The following is a 17,920-nucleotide window of genomic DNA, read 5'->3' on the forward strand; positions in this document are numbered from 1 at the left end:
AGAGTGAGGGAGTTAGTGAAAGACCCTGGGTGCATTCACTAGGCTTCCTTCCAGCAAGAGAGTGTTAAGAGATGAGAGGGAGACTGGAGACGAGATAGATAATAGAGGTGAGAGTAAGGTCAAAGCTTTGGTCCGTCTTTGCAATGGAAGGTAAAGCTCTTGTTTTTGGTTCTGGACTCAGTCAGAATTTGAACCAGCTAACCTACAGAACACAGGCTTTGGAAGAGTGCTGGCTTTATTGACAGTGGAACAAAATCCATAGACTTTTCCTTAACCTCGTTGCCTTTTTTTCCCCTGTGTTGGTATCCAGGAGAGACAGAAACTGTTGCATAGAATAATGTTTGATTTCTGTTTTGTACCGTGAAAGAAAAGAGTTTGCTGCAGAAAAGAGTTTGCTGCTTTGGATACATACAGTATTTGCTCACTGAGTTGACCGCTATTTTGACATTGATTGTCCCAAAACACCAAACATGTCATCACCACCAAGAAAATAAAATTTGAGTTAGCTAACATGTTCTTAGGTCCCTGGAATTAATATCCTTTTCCACTGTGGGGGATGCTTTAGCATTTTTTTTTTTTTTTTCCCTGGCTCTCAGGAAAGGAAGTCACTAAATTGGGTAGCGTGTGTCTATCAAACCCCTTGTCACTACGATAACTCCTCAACCCTTCCAGGTATGGCTTTCATATTGCATACACTTGCTCTGTGGACCAGCATCTTGGATAATTTTGCACATGAGCACTCTGTGACCTTTCTTATGACCTCTGTGATAATCATGACATAGTTAAAAGTAGGTCATGGTGAACATTTTATTACAGTGTTAAATCTACACCTCTAGGTATACCTTTCATTTTGGATACACAAGCTTTCTGTACCAAAATCCTGGACAGGTTCACAGGTGAGTGGTATGTGACCTTTGTGACCTACTTAACATCAGGTCATGGTGACATCTTGGTCTTTGGCTTAACTCATATACATGCACTAAATTGACACTTTAATTATATGCATATGCTTTTATTTATTTTTATGTTCCCAATCGGTTATATCATTGGCCCTCTAATTGGTCAACACTTACCCACTGTTTATGTAAGTCAAATTTTGTAATCACAGTTTGCCAGTTTTATGCCAGTTTTATGTCACAACTCTTTTGTACTTGGCAACAATAAAACTATTGCTCAAACAGTAAAACTTTTTTATCATGACACAAGATTTTGAACAGAATAATAGCCTCTATCGTAACAAAGGTAATAGCCGTGTTTTTGCTGTGTTCCCAGACTACATTGTGGCATCAGTTTAATTCACACATGCAACAGGTTTTCTCTGATGTGTTACGAGTGATAATTTATGCACAGCGATACAACAATAAGCTATTTGTTACCTCTGGAATTATGCCTTAGAGGGGTAATAGTGAAGTTAGACCAGGACTGAGTCAACAACACTGTAGCTTTTACCTATGTACACTGCATATACTGTATATGTGCATGTTCTTAAAGGGATAAATAGGTATGAGTACATGGTGCTGTTCTTTACATGCATGTGAAGTGCACATTAATATGCTTTTGCAGACATCTCTTGACTGTAGGGAACCCTTACGCCTCCTGCAGTTCTACACAGACAGCTCATCACTCTCGAATACAAGCTTTCCCCCTCTGTTTGTGTATTAAAAGTATACATTTTCTTTCACTGCTTTATTAGCCCAATAAAACAAAATTCTGCCTTAATGATGAATAGGTTTCAGACATTTTCTTTCCCTCGCTTCTTTTCACTGCTAGTGACTCAGTGGGAGAAGACAGCTGTGTCAAACAGCACAGGAACTTTTGACATTGACTGGGAGTGACAAAGCAGCGCAAGCAGATGTCTTCCTCTTTGCTTTGGGAGAAAAGGCATCCTTGACCTTGTCGTGGCTAATTTTAGGGCTTGGCTTATCTAGCTCCAGTGTTTATATCTCCCATTGCACACACTGTCATTACAGGAGGGACATGCTTGTAATTATGGATACGTTCTCCTCTCAGGATGTTCTGAGGGGTGATGTACCAACCCAGTCTCACGGCAAGTCGTGATTCAGCAGCACAAAATATACATTAATCTATTGGTTTGTGATATTGTGACGAAAAGCACCTCATTTTCATCACGGCAGCACGAATTCATTCTAATTCATTTCGTGATGGCTGCACAAAATTAAAAGTGAAGCGGGGGGGGGGGGGGGGAAGGAGTAAGGTTAGGTTAAGGTTGGGGGTAGGAGTATGGTTAGTAATAGTGAGTTAAAAAAAAACCCTGTTACGAAAATTTGACTCATTTCATCACGGGAGCACGAAAAAAAAACGTGAGACTGGGCTGGATGTACATACGTTAAGGGATGCTACGGTGTACAGATGAACATCAGCAGGTAGATGAGCTCGTTTACGTAGTTCATTTGCAAAAATGGATGTGTCATTCTTAAAAGACATGAAGATGGATTCAGAATTTCATAATAATGACCAGAAAATATGAAAAAAATTAACATTTTTTACATTCATAAAAATGTAAACAAAATCCCACATGGGTCAACGCAAAATCAAATGAAATGTCCAGACATCCCTGTTCCAAAAAGTAAACAAAAAGAAATCCATCCGTGCATTTTCTATATCTGCTTACTCCAATTATGGGACATGGGGGTGCTGGAGCCTATCCCAGCAGTCAAAGGCGGGGTACACCCTGGACAGGACAAAAAGAAAGAAATGTCTCTTAAAAAAATTACACTATATGAGCTAATCAACTGTCAAGTTGCACACTTAATATTCAAATTAGTGAACCAAAACAAAACCCAGATTCATTTCTTTATATGTGCACATGCTGGTATACAAATAATGACTGTTTATGAGTTCAGTGGTACGCATATTTCATGAGGTGAAGGCTGGAGCATACCATTCAACGAGGCTAATGGTATGTTCCAGCCTTCACCAAATTAAATATTCCATTGAAAGAATGTAAGGGCATTCATTATTTGTTTTATATAATGGCTGAAATAGATCCTTGTCATATGATATTTTATTAATTTATAAACAACAGAAAAGGGACTTACATTTTGGTGTTCCACTGCTGCGAAAGTCCAAAGTGTGAAAGTCCAAATTGTGATGTGCTTCCAAAAAAACAAAAGACTTCATGTAGTTCCTCAGTCCAGCGAAAATATATGTCAGCTTTTCAGCTTTATAAACTCCACCATGTTTGTTTTAAAGCTAAGCGCTGTCCTGCTTGTGTGAATGTACGGTTGGGCACGTGCTCACACAAGCGGGACAGCGCTTGCGCGTGTGTGTACTTCCAAAATTAGACTGTGTTTTTCCTCAAAAAAAAAAATCACGTCAGAAATTAGCCATTTTTTCATTCTATACTCAACAAAAATATAAACGCAACACTTTTGGTTTTGCTCCCATTTTGTATGAGATGAACTCAAAGATCTAAAACTTTTTCCACATACACAATATCACCATTTCCCTCAAATATTGTTCACAAACCAGTCTAAATCTGTGATAGTGAGCACTTCTCCTTTGCTGAGATAATCCATCCCACCTCACAGGTGTGCCATATCAAGATGCTGATTAGACACCATGATTAGTGCACAGGTGTGCCTTAGACTGCCCACAATAAAAGGCCACTCTGAAAGGTGCAGTTTTGTTTTACTGGGGTGGGATACCAATCAGTATCTGGTGTGACCACCATTTGCCTCATGCAGTGCAACACATCTCCTTCGCATAGAGTTGATCAGGTTGTCAATTGTGGCCTGTGGAATGTTGGTCCACTCCTCTTCAATGGCTGTGCGAAGTTGCTGGATATTGGCAGGAACTGGTACACGCTGTCGTATACGCCGGTCCAGAGCATCCCAAACATGCTCAATGGGTGACATGTCCGGTGAGTATGCCGGCCATACAAGAACTGGGACATTTTCAGCTTCCAAGAATTGTGTACAGATCCTTGCAACATGGGGCCGTGCATTATCCTGCTGCGACATGAGGTGATGTTCTTGGATGTATGGCACAACAATGGGCCTCAGGATCTTGTCACGGTATCTCTGTGCATTCAAAATGCACCTGTGTTCTTCGTCCATAACAGACGCCTGCCCATACCATAACCCCACCGCCACCATGGGCCACTCGATCCACAACACTGACATCAGAAAACCGCTCACCCACACGACGCCACACACGCTGTCTGCCGTCTGCCCTGGACAGTGTGAACCGGGATTCATCCGTGAAGAGAACACCTCTTCACACCTCAAAAGTATGGAACCAAATTTGCACACTAAATGCAGTGCAACACAAATTGGACAAATAATCCATATCACGTGACATACAAAGCACCAATAAAATGACAAGGATCCACTCAGCCGTTATGTAATAATAACACAATGGCAATTTCTGGCTGATGATTGATCAGTAATTAAATGATTGTAAAACCTGATGAAAAGCAATTCTGTATACTTATAAGCAGGAGACCATCTAAACGTAATAGTTATATCACCACCACAAAAAGGTATGTTGTAAAGTTGAAAATGAGTTATATATTTTGCTTATTTACATATTGCTTTAGGGCCGGGACATAAACTCCAAATCAGTATTACGAATGTTTCAAACATTTACCTCAGTTACGAATAAATAAGCATTCATTATTAGAGCTTTTTAAAAGTTTGCGTACATTAATTTCTAGTCATCACTGGCAGATCTCAGGGTGTGGGAACATCTCCCTTTTACTCAAAAACTTAACTGCAGACATTCCTGCTCAATCAATTCAATACAAAGTACCTGCGGGCCCAATATGTGCCCCAAGGGCCCTTATTGGGCAGCCTTGGTTTACACAGTTTCACACAGTACACAGCTGTTGTCTGTCAATCATCACAAAACTGTAACAGGGTTCACATTAAAGCATCACATTCAATCTGCCTTCATGCAGAAATTATTTCAGCAACGTAGCTGTCATACACGTGGAACGCTGTGTAGCAGCCTTTAGAAGGCAGGCACACTGCTTGATTTACCGAAGGATCAACAGCATCTTGTGTCATGTGATCATCGAGGGAGCGTTTCAGGAGGAAAAATGTCTGCAGTGCAAAATGTATTCTGGGTGGAAAGGCACGGGGAGGGGGTGTCACTCATTTATTGATTGGTGGATGGGGTGGTGGGGGGTGATGTCTGACTTTTGTAATGTTGATGTCAAAACTTGTAGATGTCAGATTCTGACGTCTTCTATTGAAAGCCCTAAAGTATGAACTAAATTAACAGATATGAGCCAGATTAAGTCTCAGCTGTCAATTTCAATACATTTTTCAGTTAATTGTCTTGACCTAATTTAATTATAATTGGGGCTATAATTTAGTGATATTTAGGGCGGCGCACACAGACCTTGCCTTACAGCAAGAATATCTGGAAATCAAAACCTATCCGTCCTCTATCTTTTTATACGTCTGGAGTTGCATCAGGAGCGGCATCCAGTGTAAAACTTGTGCCAAATCAGCATGTGGATCCATACTGGAAAATGGGATTAGCTCAAAGAAAGTCTGCCTAATAGTTATTCATGCAAAACAAAATGTTTATTTCTAAAAGTTTCAAGTATATAGATTGTGCATAAAACTGTTGCACCATCCTGTATGTGTTTGCATTTAGTACAAGCACACGTACACAGTAGCTGTAGATTGCGTACGCCGTTTTCTGATTTGGGCACGTGCCCACATGAATCCTCACTCTCACCCTCAAAGCACACTCAAGCAACATAGTTCCCTCCTCTGTCATTAAAGCCGGCGCTGGATGGCTCTGCGCCTGGACCGGTGTGCCGAACATGATCCTCACAGCTGGATGAACACAGGAGAGGAGGGCAGTGGCACGCACTGGGAGAATCCCCCCTGCCTGCCAAGTCCCCGTTCAACAAAACCTTTGCTTGCTCTCGCTCTCTCTCTCTACTTTCTGTGTGTGCAAACAAAGGCAAAGGCGAACAAACTCTTTTCCAGAACACGCACCCGTATCGACATGACAGCGTGAGCACCGCAATTGCGATCCTGTAATCCTCACAAGCCAAGTGTGATTGTTTGTGTTTGCTCGTGTTTGTTTTCTTATTTCACATTTTTAAAATGCCACAGCTGTTTGACTCCATCACTAGTGGAATGGAAGCCTCTTGTACTGGCTCTTTAATAAATATGCCACGGCGGTGTGCCGCCACAATCCGGTCTACCACTGGCCGCATAAACACTAATCATGTAGAAGATGACAGCTGCTGGGCCAGGTTCCAGCCATTGACCCTGACATCATTTCTACTTCTCGTGTCACTCTCGCTCTCTCGCTTTGTACGTCTGAATTTCAGTCTCTCCAGTAGTCGTCTATTCCCCGTGTTTACTCAAGGCCATCATTTATGTATTGCTGTCATTCTCTACATTTTTTCCTTTTTGTCTGCAATAATTGCATACTCTCCATCTTTACAGCTGCAGCAGCAGTGCGTCAAGGTATTTAAAAAGGTAGTTAAAAAACTAACGACACAGCAGGGAGGCATTAAATGAGCTTAAACATTTACACAAAAGTTGCAAACTGTAAGGCAGTGCAAATATAATTGGACAGCCTCCGCGGGTTGGTTACTTTAGTATTTGTGAGCTCACTCGCGTGTGATTTCGTTGATCTCCACTCGAATCAAATAGTTAATAGTGGTGACTGTGGTTGTGATAAAATCCTTGTCCTCTTGGCTCTTCATGGAAAGAGTTTGAGCTCACTGCTGACAAAGGTAAAATATTTTTGGTGGCTGATATTGTGCCATAAAGTCAATTCAATCATGATTTATTTGGATTGTTCAGGTGACGTGATCTTATTGTATAATAGCAATTTGATCATCACTCGGGGCAACTCCAAAAAGTTTTCTTTTTTCTTTTCTTTCCTTTGGTAGTTTGCTGGAGATCACGATTGTTAGTGAGCGGATGACTGAACTTTTGGTAAATGTGCAAATATGTATTTTAGGTAAAATTTTAAGTGCCTGCTACTTATTTTTTATTCATTCACGCACACACACACACAACAAAACACATGAAACTAAAAATTATAGTTGTTTAAAATTATAACATTTCTCCTTTTGACAGAACACAAAATGCAAATTTATAAAATCTGGGAAGCTGTAAAGGCAGAACAGAAGCAGAACAATAGAAAAACTACTTGCAAACAACAAATGACACAGAAGCAACCCACTTTTCAGTCATGCTTGCATACAAAAGCAAACAATAGGGGGAAAAAGGCCCCAAAACAAAACAAAAGCAGCATGCCTTTTGTGAGATTTGTGAATTTACTCCACTGAGCCCAGTGCACTGTGTAAACAATGCAATAATTCTACAGTAAAGCAATAATAATCAGCAAAATTTTAATGGCAAGATAAAATATAGCCAGATTTTGTTGCCATTGTAATTTCATTACCATAGAATTGCCCAATATGTCACAGATGTTATGGAAACTGGAGGCGCTATAGGAGCAGATCTGTTACCCTGGTGGCAAGTAAGTGATGCTGGTAACAGGAATTGAAGAACAAATGTCTATTTTTCCTTTAGGATAATGGTGGGTCTGCTTGGCGGTTTGTTACAGCCTCTTCAGTCCACACCCTAGATGACTTGCAGTAGTGGTATCATGGATCAGAGATGTGACTTTGGCTGTTCATTGACAAAGTCATAGGTTCCCACAGTGCTGCGGTTGCATTCTATGTGGAGGAGGTTGACATGTGCATTCCACCAACGCGACACATTAACATGGAATTTAATCCTTAAGGCACTGAACACAGACATTAATACACAATGTCAGTGACAACAAAGCTGTTTTTAAAATCATTCTTTGTCCACACGATGTAAGATACTCTACGTTACATGTAATAACAATCTCTTCTGCTCTCCTTTGCCAGGCGGAGTTAACGGGAATTAAATGGCGTTGCTACAGCTTCCGCAGTGGAGGGGAATACGGGCCGGTGATCTCGGCCCCGGCGCAGGACGACCCGGTTCTGCGCAGCTTCATGCGCTGCGTGCAGGCCAACTTGCTGTGTGTCTGGCGGCGCAAAATCAAGCCTGATGCCAAGGAGCTCTGGATCTTCTGGTGGGGGGAAGAGCCCAACCTCTCTGATGTCATTCATCATGAGCTGGAAGGTGAGTGAGCAAGAAGGGGAGTGTAAAGGATGAAGGATGCCCTGCCCTGCTGTATCAATCTAAATTATTTTCCCATCGCATTGGAGTAGACTTTTGGTTCTGTTTATGTACTGGAAGTTTGGCTGAGAGGTGAACGCGCCCTGTAGAATTTTATGGCTACTTTTTATTATGTTGCACTGAATTATATAGCCTGGGGAATGATTATGTGGATTACAGCCTCACAGTTTTATCATGTTTAACTGACTTGAACAAACCGTATTGAATTGAGGAGCAAAATGTAAAGCATCCATTTGAGTAGCATCCCAACTGTTACCATAAATTTGAGTTTTAGGGTGAGGCACAATAAGCTGCACATAAGCTGTATTGTTGAAGGCGAAGCGCTGTTGAGTATTATGTAGATTAAAGCTGTTTAGTCTGGTGCTGATCTAAGCTGTTAGCTGTTTGTTTAAGATGAGTCGGGCACATTGATCAGTTTTGTGTTGCGTAGTCCTATACGAGCCTCATATATACGTAGCACAAATCTGAAATGTGTTTGCTTTGCAAATCAGATGTTTATTTGCTGCTTCAGGGTTATCACTATGATGAAGTGCTCAGCAATACAGTAGATTTTTCTTGCCCGTATGTGACTGTGTGGTTGGCGTTAGTGAAAATTACCTTGAGATATCTCAGTTGGAGCAGCGCTACTGTCAGCATTATTGGGCCTATTTATAGAAACATTTGCATTATCTCACTGCACACGTGTGTAGAAGAATAACATACTGGGTAAGTCTCGAGGAAAAAGGGGATGGATTGAAGAGGAGGTGAGAGTATTTTTATTCTTTAATGGCCTAAAAAAGCAACTTGAAAGATGTCTGTCAGTGTAGAAGATATATGACAAATGCACGTACTGTTGTTGAGGGAATACCTTTATTTCTGTTTTAAAAGCACAAGCAATACTGAATATTTTTGTTCATTCTCTTTGCATCACTAACTTTGCTTCCTCAAAATGTTTCTGTCACCCGCATTGTCTTTAATCTTAATATAAATTTCTTTGATTGGCAGTACTTTTCTTTCTTAAAGCTGACCTCAGGGTGCTACAGATGTTCCATTAAATCTGCTCTCAAATGTGAATATATTATATTGTTGCTGTCATGAATGGGGGAGTTCTTTGTTGGCTGTTGAGAGGGTAATTCCAGTAATTACATTAAACTATTTCTTGTTATACTGTATATTGACATCATTTCATGCTTTAACATAATAGCATTCAACACAATCTTCTAAGAACCATTTCTCTCAGACTGTCTAAACAGATTGTCAGGCCCAGATTGTGTCAGTTGATGATCAGAAATACACAGATTCAGTAATCTCAAAAGTTATTAAGCAAATCCATATATAATATCTGACAAAAAATAAAATAAAATTCTTGGTCATTGTAGTGTTTCTGTATAAATGCATTTAATGTGTGTTTTGATTTTCATCCATTCGTTACAATGTCATAAAAGATCAAATTTGAAATTTAATATCTCAGAAGTTTGTCAGTTACCTGCTCAGATAGGAAAAAACTTGATTACTTTTCAGCTTTAGAACCCAGTGCTTATTTCCACAATGGGAACAAATAGAGTAAACTGAGCTTTGAATAATGAATTTCTCAACACATTTATTTATTTTTGGCCAGTGATGGGATTGCCTTCAAACTCTTTCAAACACCCACTCACACCTACGATTGATTTAGAGTCACCAGTTCACCTAACTTGCATGTCTTTAGAAGTGGGCAGAAACCACAGCACCCAGAGGGAACCCATAGAGAGAACATGCAAACTTCACACAGAAAGCATTATGTGGGAAGCGATCCCAAGACCATCTTGCTGTGAGGCAACAGTACTAACCACTAAGCCATTGTATTGCCCATCAGTTAATCATTTTGAGTCATAAAAAAGTCCAAATTCTCTGATTTCAACTCCTTTAATGTGAATATTTTCTGGTTTCTTGACTTTTCTAGCAATAAAGTGAATATTTTTGGGATTCTAAGCATTTCCTCATGTGGATATGTTTAAACTGTTCAGCAGCTAAATGCTTGAAGTCAGCAGGCATCAATATAACCATTGTTTTGAAGTAGAATTGGCTAGTTTCAGTGAGGATGGACTCCTAAAGACTAAAGTATCAATATATATATATATATATATATATATATTACCCACAGGGATTTAGCTTATGGGCTAAAAAGTTGCAACCATCCAAAATAGACTCATTAAGAGCTACGACATATAATGATGTACTGTGCTTCTGTAGAAAGTGTGTATGATTTGACCATAAAGATGTTATATTTGCAATGTCACTGAAAAGAACTACACAGCCAATAATCCTAATTTGAAAGGTAATGTCTATGATTGGTGAGTGTTGCTGTTACCAGGTAAATATATATATTTTTAAAACCCAGTGATCTGTAGGCTAACGAGTTGTTTTGTTGCTGGTGCACTCAGGTAATATGACATGGGAAATGAAACGCTGCTGAAGTGAGCTGCGGCTCAGTGGTTCACCCTGCAGAGACGCAATCGTAGTATGTGTGGAAGTGCTTTTGCTGTGCTTTGTGAGTTTGAATTCAGCTACAGAATTTTTTAAGAGCCAGTTTTTATAAGAGTCAGGCAGCTGGTGATTTATGACCCCTTTCACATTTGTCCCAATTTTTTATGGGTAGATATATGTTAGAAAGGAACAAAAATCACATTTTTTTAATCCTTGATAGGGTCCACTTTTTTTTAGGGGGTCTTGGAAATTTGTGGTAAAAATGAGCCAAAATCACAAAATTAAGGTTTTTGAATGCTTGTATTTCCTTGCTTCCTGAGTGAGCCAAATTGATTTTCATTTGTACTAGTCTATCGGGTATGGAATCTCCAAAAACATGAAAATTTTGGCGTCTGACTCGGGCGCAGCCCATAGGTGTTGTTGCAAATCGCCATTTTTTTTCTGATTCTTATAAAAACTGACTCTTAACATTTGTTTTCTCCCCTGTTTTTGAAGTTTGTCATCTTTTGTCATGGGTGGCTATAATTTACTGCTCACTAAACGATCATATTCACTGCAGGAGATGTGGTATGCAGCTGCCCAGAGGTGCATTTGTGAGTGACTGACGAATTAGGTGACAAATTCTGTTGCCGTAAGGTCAACACAAACTGTGACAGCAGTCAGGAACAAAGCACTGTGCGATAACTAGCCGACATTTTACTATCCACAGCATAAATATAAAATATGTACAGAACTATTGCTATTATTAACCATATGAACTCAACAATATTGAAAAGGATTAGAAGAAGGTTGAGAGGAAGATCCAAAAGGTTGGAAGTTGGTCAGTATAGCTACTGGGATTTGCATTGCAATATGGGATGAGTAGTCTCATTGCGATTAAATGTAGTTATGTTTTCTGTTGTATTTGGTTTTTCTTTTTCATTCTTTTTTTTTTTGGATCCACATCAAATCTTTTATGGCCATGATTCATCTGGTAGCTGATTGGCTTGGTTCAGGATTTAAAATGCTTTGCATAACCATTACTGAAATGCCATTGGAAAGAATGAATGGGATTTTACTTCAGTCCTGTTTGTTGGAATTTTTTGTAATTTTTCGCTTGTGTCAGTCTTTATCTCACATGATTTCTTTCTCAGTTAGTCCTGATCTCTCTTCCCCTTTTCAAGCTGACCTGGGTCATTTTATGATGCATCTGTTTGACGCGTGACTCGTTGAAGATACTGTTGTGTTCATTCTGAGCACATAATGACATTCTATATTCATATTAGAGGTGTAATATTAGAGCTATAATCTTCCATATGAATAGTGTGCTTCTGTAATGTGCAGTTGCTTATCCATAGCAAATTCTTTGTGTAATATTTTTCATGAGAACGCACTGTTCCAAGTATTGTTAAATTTGTTATGTGCAGACGCAGGTTGAGGAGCGGACCAACGTCTGACCGAACCCAGCGCTAAATAACCAGAAAGCAGTTCCACAAACAAAACAATTTTATTTCCCCTCCAGTGCAATAATTAGTGTACAACATAAATATTTGGTTTGTCTGGCGGAGTGAAGGACGGCGCGCTCTCCAGCGCCCAAAAGGATCGAAGCCTCAGCGCTTCTGGACTCAGATTCACCGCCAAACACCCCCCAGGTGGACACGACAAACTTACTCTGTGAAGGATGGAAAAGGTGAGGTAAGTCAACAGAGCTACAGCAAATATCTTTCAGAGGCACACACTATCAGCAACACATTCAGGTCTGAATTTAAGCTTTATGTAAATGAGCAGCTTCTCACAACAGGTGGAGGATCATCAGTCTGTACGCCACGGCAGTGAGAAGCAAACTGCACAATTCTCATCAATGTTCAAATATACTGCGCAACAAAATGCCAAATTACTATTAACGATCATTCAGACAATAATCACCTCTGATGTGTGCTGACAGCATGTGTCCCTCACCCGTCCTCCTTCACAGGCACGATGTGTCAAACCCTGGCGCGGTCCTCAGCGTCTCACAAACGAACATCACAAGGTCGAGTTCCCGGCAATTCTGCTTGAACCACTCATGGCTTAAATGCAGAACGCCATCTCATTATCTGCTTCAGCTGAAAGTCTTTAAGTTTACACGTGAGCATCATCCACAGGTGCTGCGAGTCAGTAGGCCTGCACGTGAACATCCTCCACAGGTGCAGCTAATAATGCTGATGAGGGTGAAGGACTCTTCTGCCAGCACCTTCTCCACAGACAAAAACCATTTTGCATACCACCAGGAGAGCAAAGAAAAGAAAACAACACAAAAACATCCAGCCAAACCCCCCAACACACAACAAAATTGTTCATTTTTCAAAATTTGGTCTGTGCTCAAACTTTATGTTATAGTGGAAGCAATGAATAAAAAGAATTGGAGACGAGCAAAATTGCAATACTTAGTTTGTGTTTAGAAAAAATGTTAAATTTTTATATTCAACGTGCCTCGGTAGACTCAACACAGAGACTGTTGTAGTCTTAAAGTCTGTTTTTTTTTTTTTTCTTTCCAGACTGCTGAATGGACTTTGAAGACATGGCTTCCTTGTTGCCTCTGAGAGATAAACTGCTGAACACAGAGCAGATTGATGATTTTGAGTGCTGCTACAATAACCATGATAGCAGTTTTTATAATGCTGAAATAATGAGGTTTAGGTTGTCAAGTTAGGACTGGGAACATGAGCTGGTACCACGAGCTGCTGCATCAACCACTTTGAGTACTGAATGCAACCACCCAAACAGTCAACTGGTCCATGGCCATCGCTTGAAAGGAGGCTTATATGCAGGGGTGCACATAACTGGTGCTCATGTGTGCACAACATCATTGATGCACAGCAGAGGGAAACACTTTTCCTACAATCTGTCATTGCTTTCCTCTTATGAAGCACTTTCCTTGTGTTTTCTGCTGCGCATCATTTATTTTTTAGCATGCACAAGCACCATGAGCACCAGTTATGTGCACACCTGCTTATATGTGTGGCAGCCAGGTGAAATGTGGGTGTCCCCTTGGCCTTCTGCAGCTACTGGGGTACTCAACATTGAGGCACTGAGAAAGGTAATGCTCAAGGTATCCAAACATTTTCTGGAAAGACCTAGTACAAAGGACATCCAGCAGTCACCTTTGGGCACCGGTGAAACTACAAATCTCACAACCACACAGTTAGACTGGAAACACAAGGATCCTGAAGACGTGGGTCTTTGTTGTCCTGCAGAAATATCAAAATCACCAAAGGCCATGAGTTTATAATATCTGCTGCAGTTAATGTAAGTCCACAAAGAATAAACTTGACTACAATTTTACCACAACATTTAACTTCATAAGCAATGGAGGTGGACAACAATTAACAGGAAGTATTACTGTATATGTGAAGGGGTGTTCACAGTACCGGAAAAAGACTTGTTACCTGAACAGACGTTGACAGGTTAAATGGACCACCTGACATATTATTGACAGGAAACCATATATTAAGCAGGAAATCCAGTAAAAGGAGTCTTGAAATTGTAGCTTTGTTTTTGCATCATGAGAATCACTGACCATGTTATCGCTGACAGGCGAGATGAAAATGAGATGCCACGACATCTTATGTTGGTTGTTATTCATGCAAATAGGATAATTATGATTGTTAGCCCTGGAAGGAAGATTAGTGGGTTACCTGATTACATATGTGGTAGGCAGCTCTGCTGATGCCTGACAGGATGGTTACTTCATTACCTTTCCGGCTATACAGTATGCGATGGGATAACTACCCAATTTTTGAGCATCAAAGGGCTCGTCTGATGCCCATTTAAACAAACTGAGAAACAACTGTTGTTTTGTACTTAAGGACAGCAAAAGCTGCTGTATGTGGGAAAAATAATAGTGGATCAAACAGAAGCTTTCGCTTATCATTCAGGTACAAAACGGTGCCCCTAAACTTCAATTTTCAGTACAATGGCACTGTGTTTGTCTTCCAACACACCCGTACCCTTTTGTACGCGGGTGAAAACGAGGAATCTGTAGCACTGCTTTGCATTGAATCAATTTAGAATGCCACGATGCTGGATTATTATGATGGAGTGCTGGTGAGAGGAAATAAAAAGACAAATATTAATCACATTTTCTGCAATTAACCTTGACTAATCGCACTTAAATACTGCAACCTAAAATTTGTAATTACAGATATGTTCATAGCTTAAATCACCAAATTAAAGAAGAATCAACACAAAGGACATCTAGTTTAAGTCTTTTAATTTAAATAACTTAAATTACCACCTGTGACCTGCAGATGATTCATTGTTCAGAACAAAAATAGTGCTTGTTAAGAGTACAAGCTGCATTTCATTATTTTTAAAATGGGTCAGAGATAAGAGATGAGATCTGTCATATTGGCAGAAAGATTAGATTAATTTTTCCTTAGACGGTAATGTGAATGGAGACAGAGAGAGAAAGAGATAGAATGAACATTACAGAAATTTGTGAAATACACATGCTGAAAACAAGTACACTTATAAATTGATATGTAGTGAGTTACGTGGGCTACTATACGATTCAGGAACGTTGCTTTTCTTATGGAACAATTCAGTTTGTTGCGATACAATGCAGTCAGATACTGTTCATTGTTTAATGTAGACCAGAGGCATCCAAATACATTCCAGAAAGGGCCAAAAGTTTGTAGGTTGCAAAGAAAAACTACATCCTCTTGGCATTTTCTGGAATGCGTTTGGATACCACTGGTGTAGACATTTATTTTCAGCCAGCTCTTGTTAGCATAGCATAAATGGCATAGTCTATCTTTCCCGTTGTGAACCAGTGTGATGGTATTAAGAAATTGTGAACTGAACATAAAGTTTAAACTTTATCGCCTACCACTATAAGACATGTTGGTTTTATGTATTTATTTATTTTAGGGCTGGGCAACATTAACACGCTAACGTTGCGTTAATTATTGAGGTCATTATCGCCGACAATTTTGTTCCTCCCCTTAACGCTACGTTTTTTTTTGTTTTTTTTTAGCCTTATGACTGTTGCTCGTTGCCTTTTATTTTGAAAGCGTCAGTCCGGGGCGAGCTTATGCTGCTGCTTCCTGCTGATAGCTGAGTTCACACAGAAAACGACACAAGGATCGAGAAAAGTACAGGCTATGCAATGCACAACAAAACAAAATGCAGAAAGACGCCGAACTTTTGAATGGACATTTTCGGTACAAAGTTCTACAGGATCAGGCCCGGATCCAGACCGGTTTGGACAGATGCAGCTGCATCGGTCAAATTTTTTTTTTACGAATTGTTCGTCATCGGGAAAAAAAAAATCTTGAATAATCTTGAATTGCCGAACGTGTCCCCGCGGTGAACACAGCTTTTCATTGGTTTTCATGTCAGCCTATAGTCCGTAAATTATACAGATTTTTCCGAGTTTCAGAGTCATACGGACATACAAATAAAGTCGGATATTCAGGGTTTGGTCTGTAATAAACTATTTAACCATGAACCATTGAAGCAATGCTTCGATCCAGTAGCTCGTTGGTTCTTTGATTCACTGCTCTTCAGAAACGGCAAGCCGCTTCTTAACCCCTCGCAAAGCCATTAAAATATCGTCAGTCACTTTTGTGTGGATTAAAGTCACTAACTGGGACTCTTGTCTTGTTGCTGTCAAGAAACGAGAATCGTCCTCCATTCCGTTCACACAGCTCGAAACGCTGCGCGGCTGAGACAGTCCGGTCGGAATTAATAACTTCAAAATGAATCGCCGCTTTAAATAAAATGACACCTCTTTCCAAATTTCCCTCCCAAAATGAAACGTGCTGTATTTTCTTTTCAGATTACATCCTGAAGTGAAGCACAGCAGCTCTAAGCTCAGCTCAGATATATGGAAACACATTCATGCCAATGTCTGAAAGGAAATGCTTTTGACAAAAACTACAGATTTTGTTTATTCTTATTTATGTCCAGAGATCAAGGATTCACCATGTAGAGTTCATTATGTACAAAGTTTAAGGATCCAGTGACCAAATTCATATTTATTTACTTTAAGACTCAATAAAATGTTCAATTTCAGTTCAGTTTAATCGGCTTATAAAGTGCCAAATCACAACAAAATGTAAATATACTAAAACAAATACATCACAATTGTACACATATCAAATTGTGGTATGTGTACAATTGTGACGTATTTGTTTTAGTACATTTAGTCATGGACATTAATATTGTTATTTTGATATGAAACAGGATAACAAATGACTTGCCAGTGGTTTTATATTTGATTTCATTAGTGTGTTTCAGTTGAAATTTACATTTTCAAATTTATGCAATGTTCATTTACATTTTCAAATAAAACTGTGCTTTTAAGCGGCTTTTGAATTCATTTTTGGGTTTCACATATACCATGCGATTAATCATGATTAATCACAGAAAGTCATTGAGTTAATGCGATTAAGATTTTTTATGTTTGCCCACCCCTAATTTATTTGTAACCATGCAAAATTAAATGTTTCTTTGACCAGTCTCACAACTGAACTTTATTGAGAATTTGAAGACATTTGAAGACAGCAACAAAACAACTTAACCAATTTCTGATGTTAAAATCAAACTGTTGATCGATTATTGTACACTTAGATCAATTCAGGAGTCAGGTATATTTTTATTTTTAAATCAATTTTCGATTTGTATTGTAACAGCATACGTGTGTGAATGAGGGGACGTGGTGATGTAGTGAGGTAGTTAGTAATGAAGGGGTTGGCAGAGAGGTGAAGAAGAGTGTAGGCAGGGTGGAGTGGGTGTGATTGAGATTGTGGTGAGATTGAGATGGTTTGGACATGTACAGAGGGAGGGGGATCCAGGGTACATAGAGAGAAGGATGCTGATGATGGAGCCACCGGGCAGGAGGAGAAGAGGGAGGCCAAAGAGGAGGTTTATTAATGTGGTGATGGAGGACATGCAGGTGGTTGGTGTGACAGAGGAAGATGCAGAGGACAGGGTGAGATGGAGAGATGATCTCTTGCGGTTCTTGTAATATTAAATTAGTGCTGTAGCTGCTGTGATATTATGAGTGCTGTCTGCGTCAATATGGTTAACTTTATTTTTTCTGCTGTTGTGACACCAGAGAAGTATGCAGACATTGCTGTCTACTTTAATTCAAAGCTGACACAAATGTTTGTCATTTCCACTCTTCAGTAATAAAGTATAAAAGATGCTCTGTGTTCTCTCATTAGCCACAGTTTTACCAAAGTAAATGTCAGCCACTGAGCGAAAACGGCATCCGAAAGTTTGTCTTAGTGGGTTAATGCTTTGAATATTAACACAACAATAAACATGTTGCA

General features: G+C 39.7%; 1 protein-coding gene across 6 annotated transcripts in view; it reads left to right on the forward strand.

The window, feature by feature from the left end:
- LOC117528866 (mediator of RNA polymerase II transcription subunit 13-like) overlaps nucleotides 1–17,920 on the forward strand; it is a 219,085-nt gene that overhangs the window by 39,593 nt on the left and 161,572 nt on the right. For all 6 annotated transcript variants that reach the window (XM_034191442.1, XM_034191444.1, XM_034191443.1 and 3 more), the window contains exon 2: nucleotides 7,883–8,120. In XM_034191442.1, the coding sequence (XP_034047333.1) occupies nucleotides 7,883–8,120 (238 nt within the window). The remainder of the gene's footprint in view (nucleotides 1–7,882; nucleotides 8,121–17,920) is intronic.

This window comes from Thalassophryne amazonica, chromosome 17 (genome assembly GCF_902500255.1).
Source record: "Thalassophryne amazonica chromosome 17, fThaAma1.1, whole genome shotgun sequence".
In the NCBI taxonomy this organism is placed as follows: Eukaryota; Metazoa; Chordata; class Actinopteri; order Batrachoidiformes; family Batrachoididae; genus Thalassophryne; species Thalassophryne amazonica.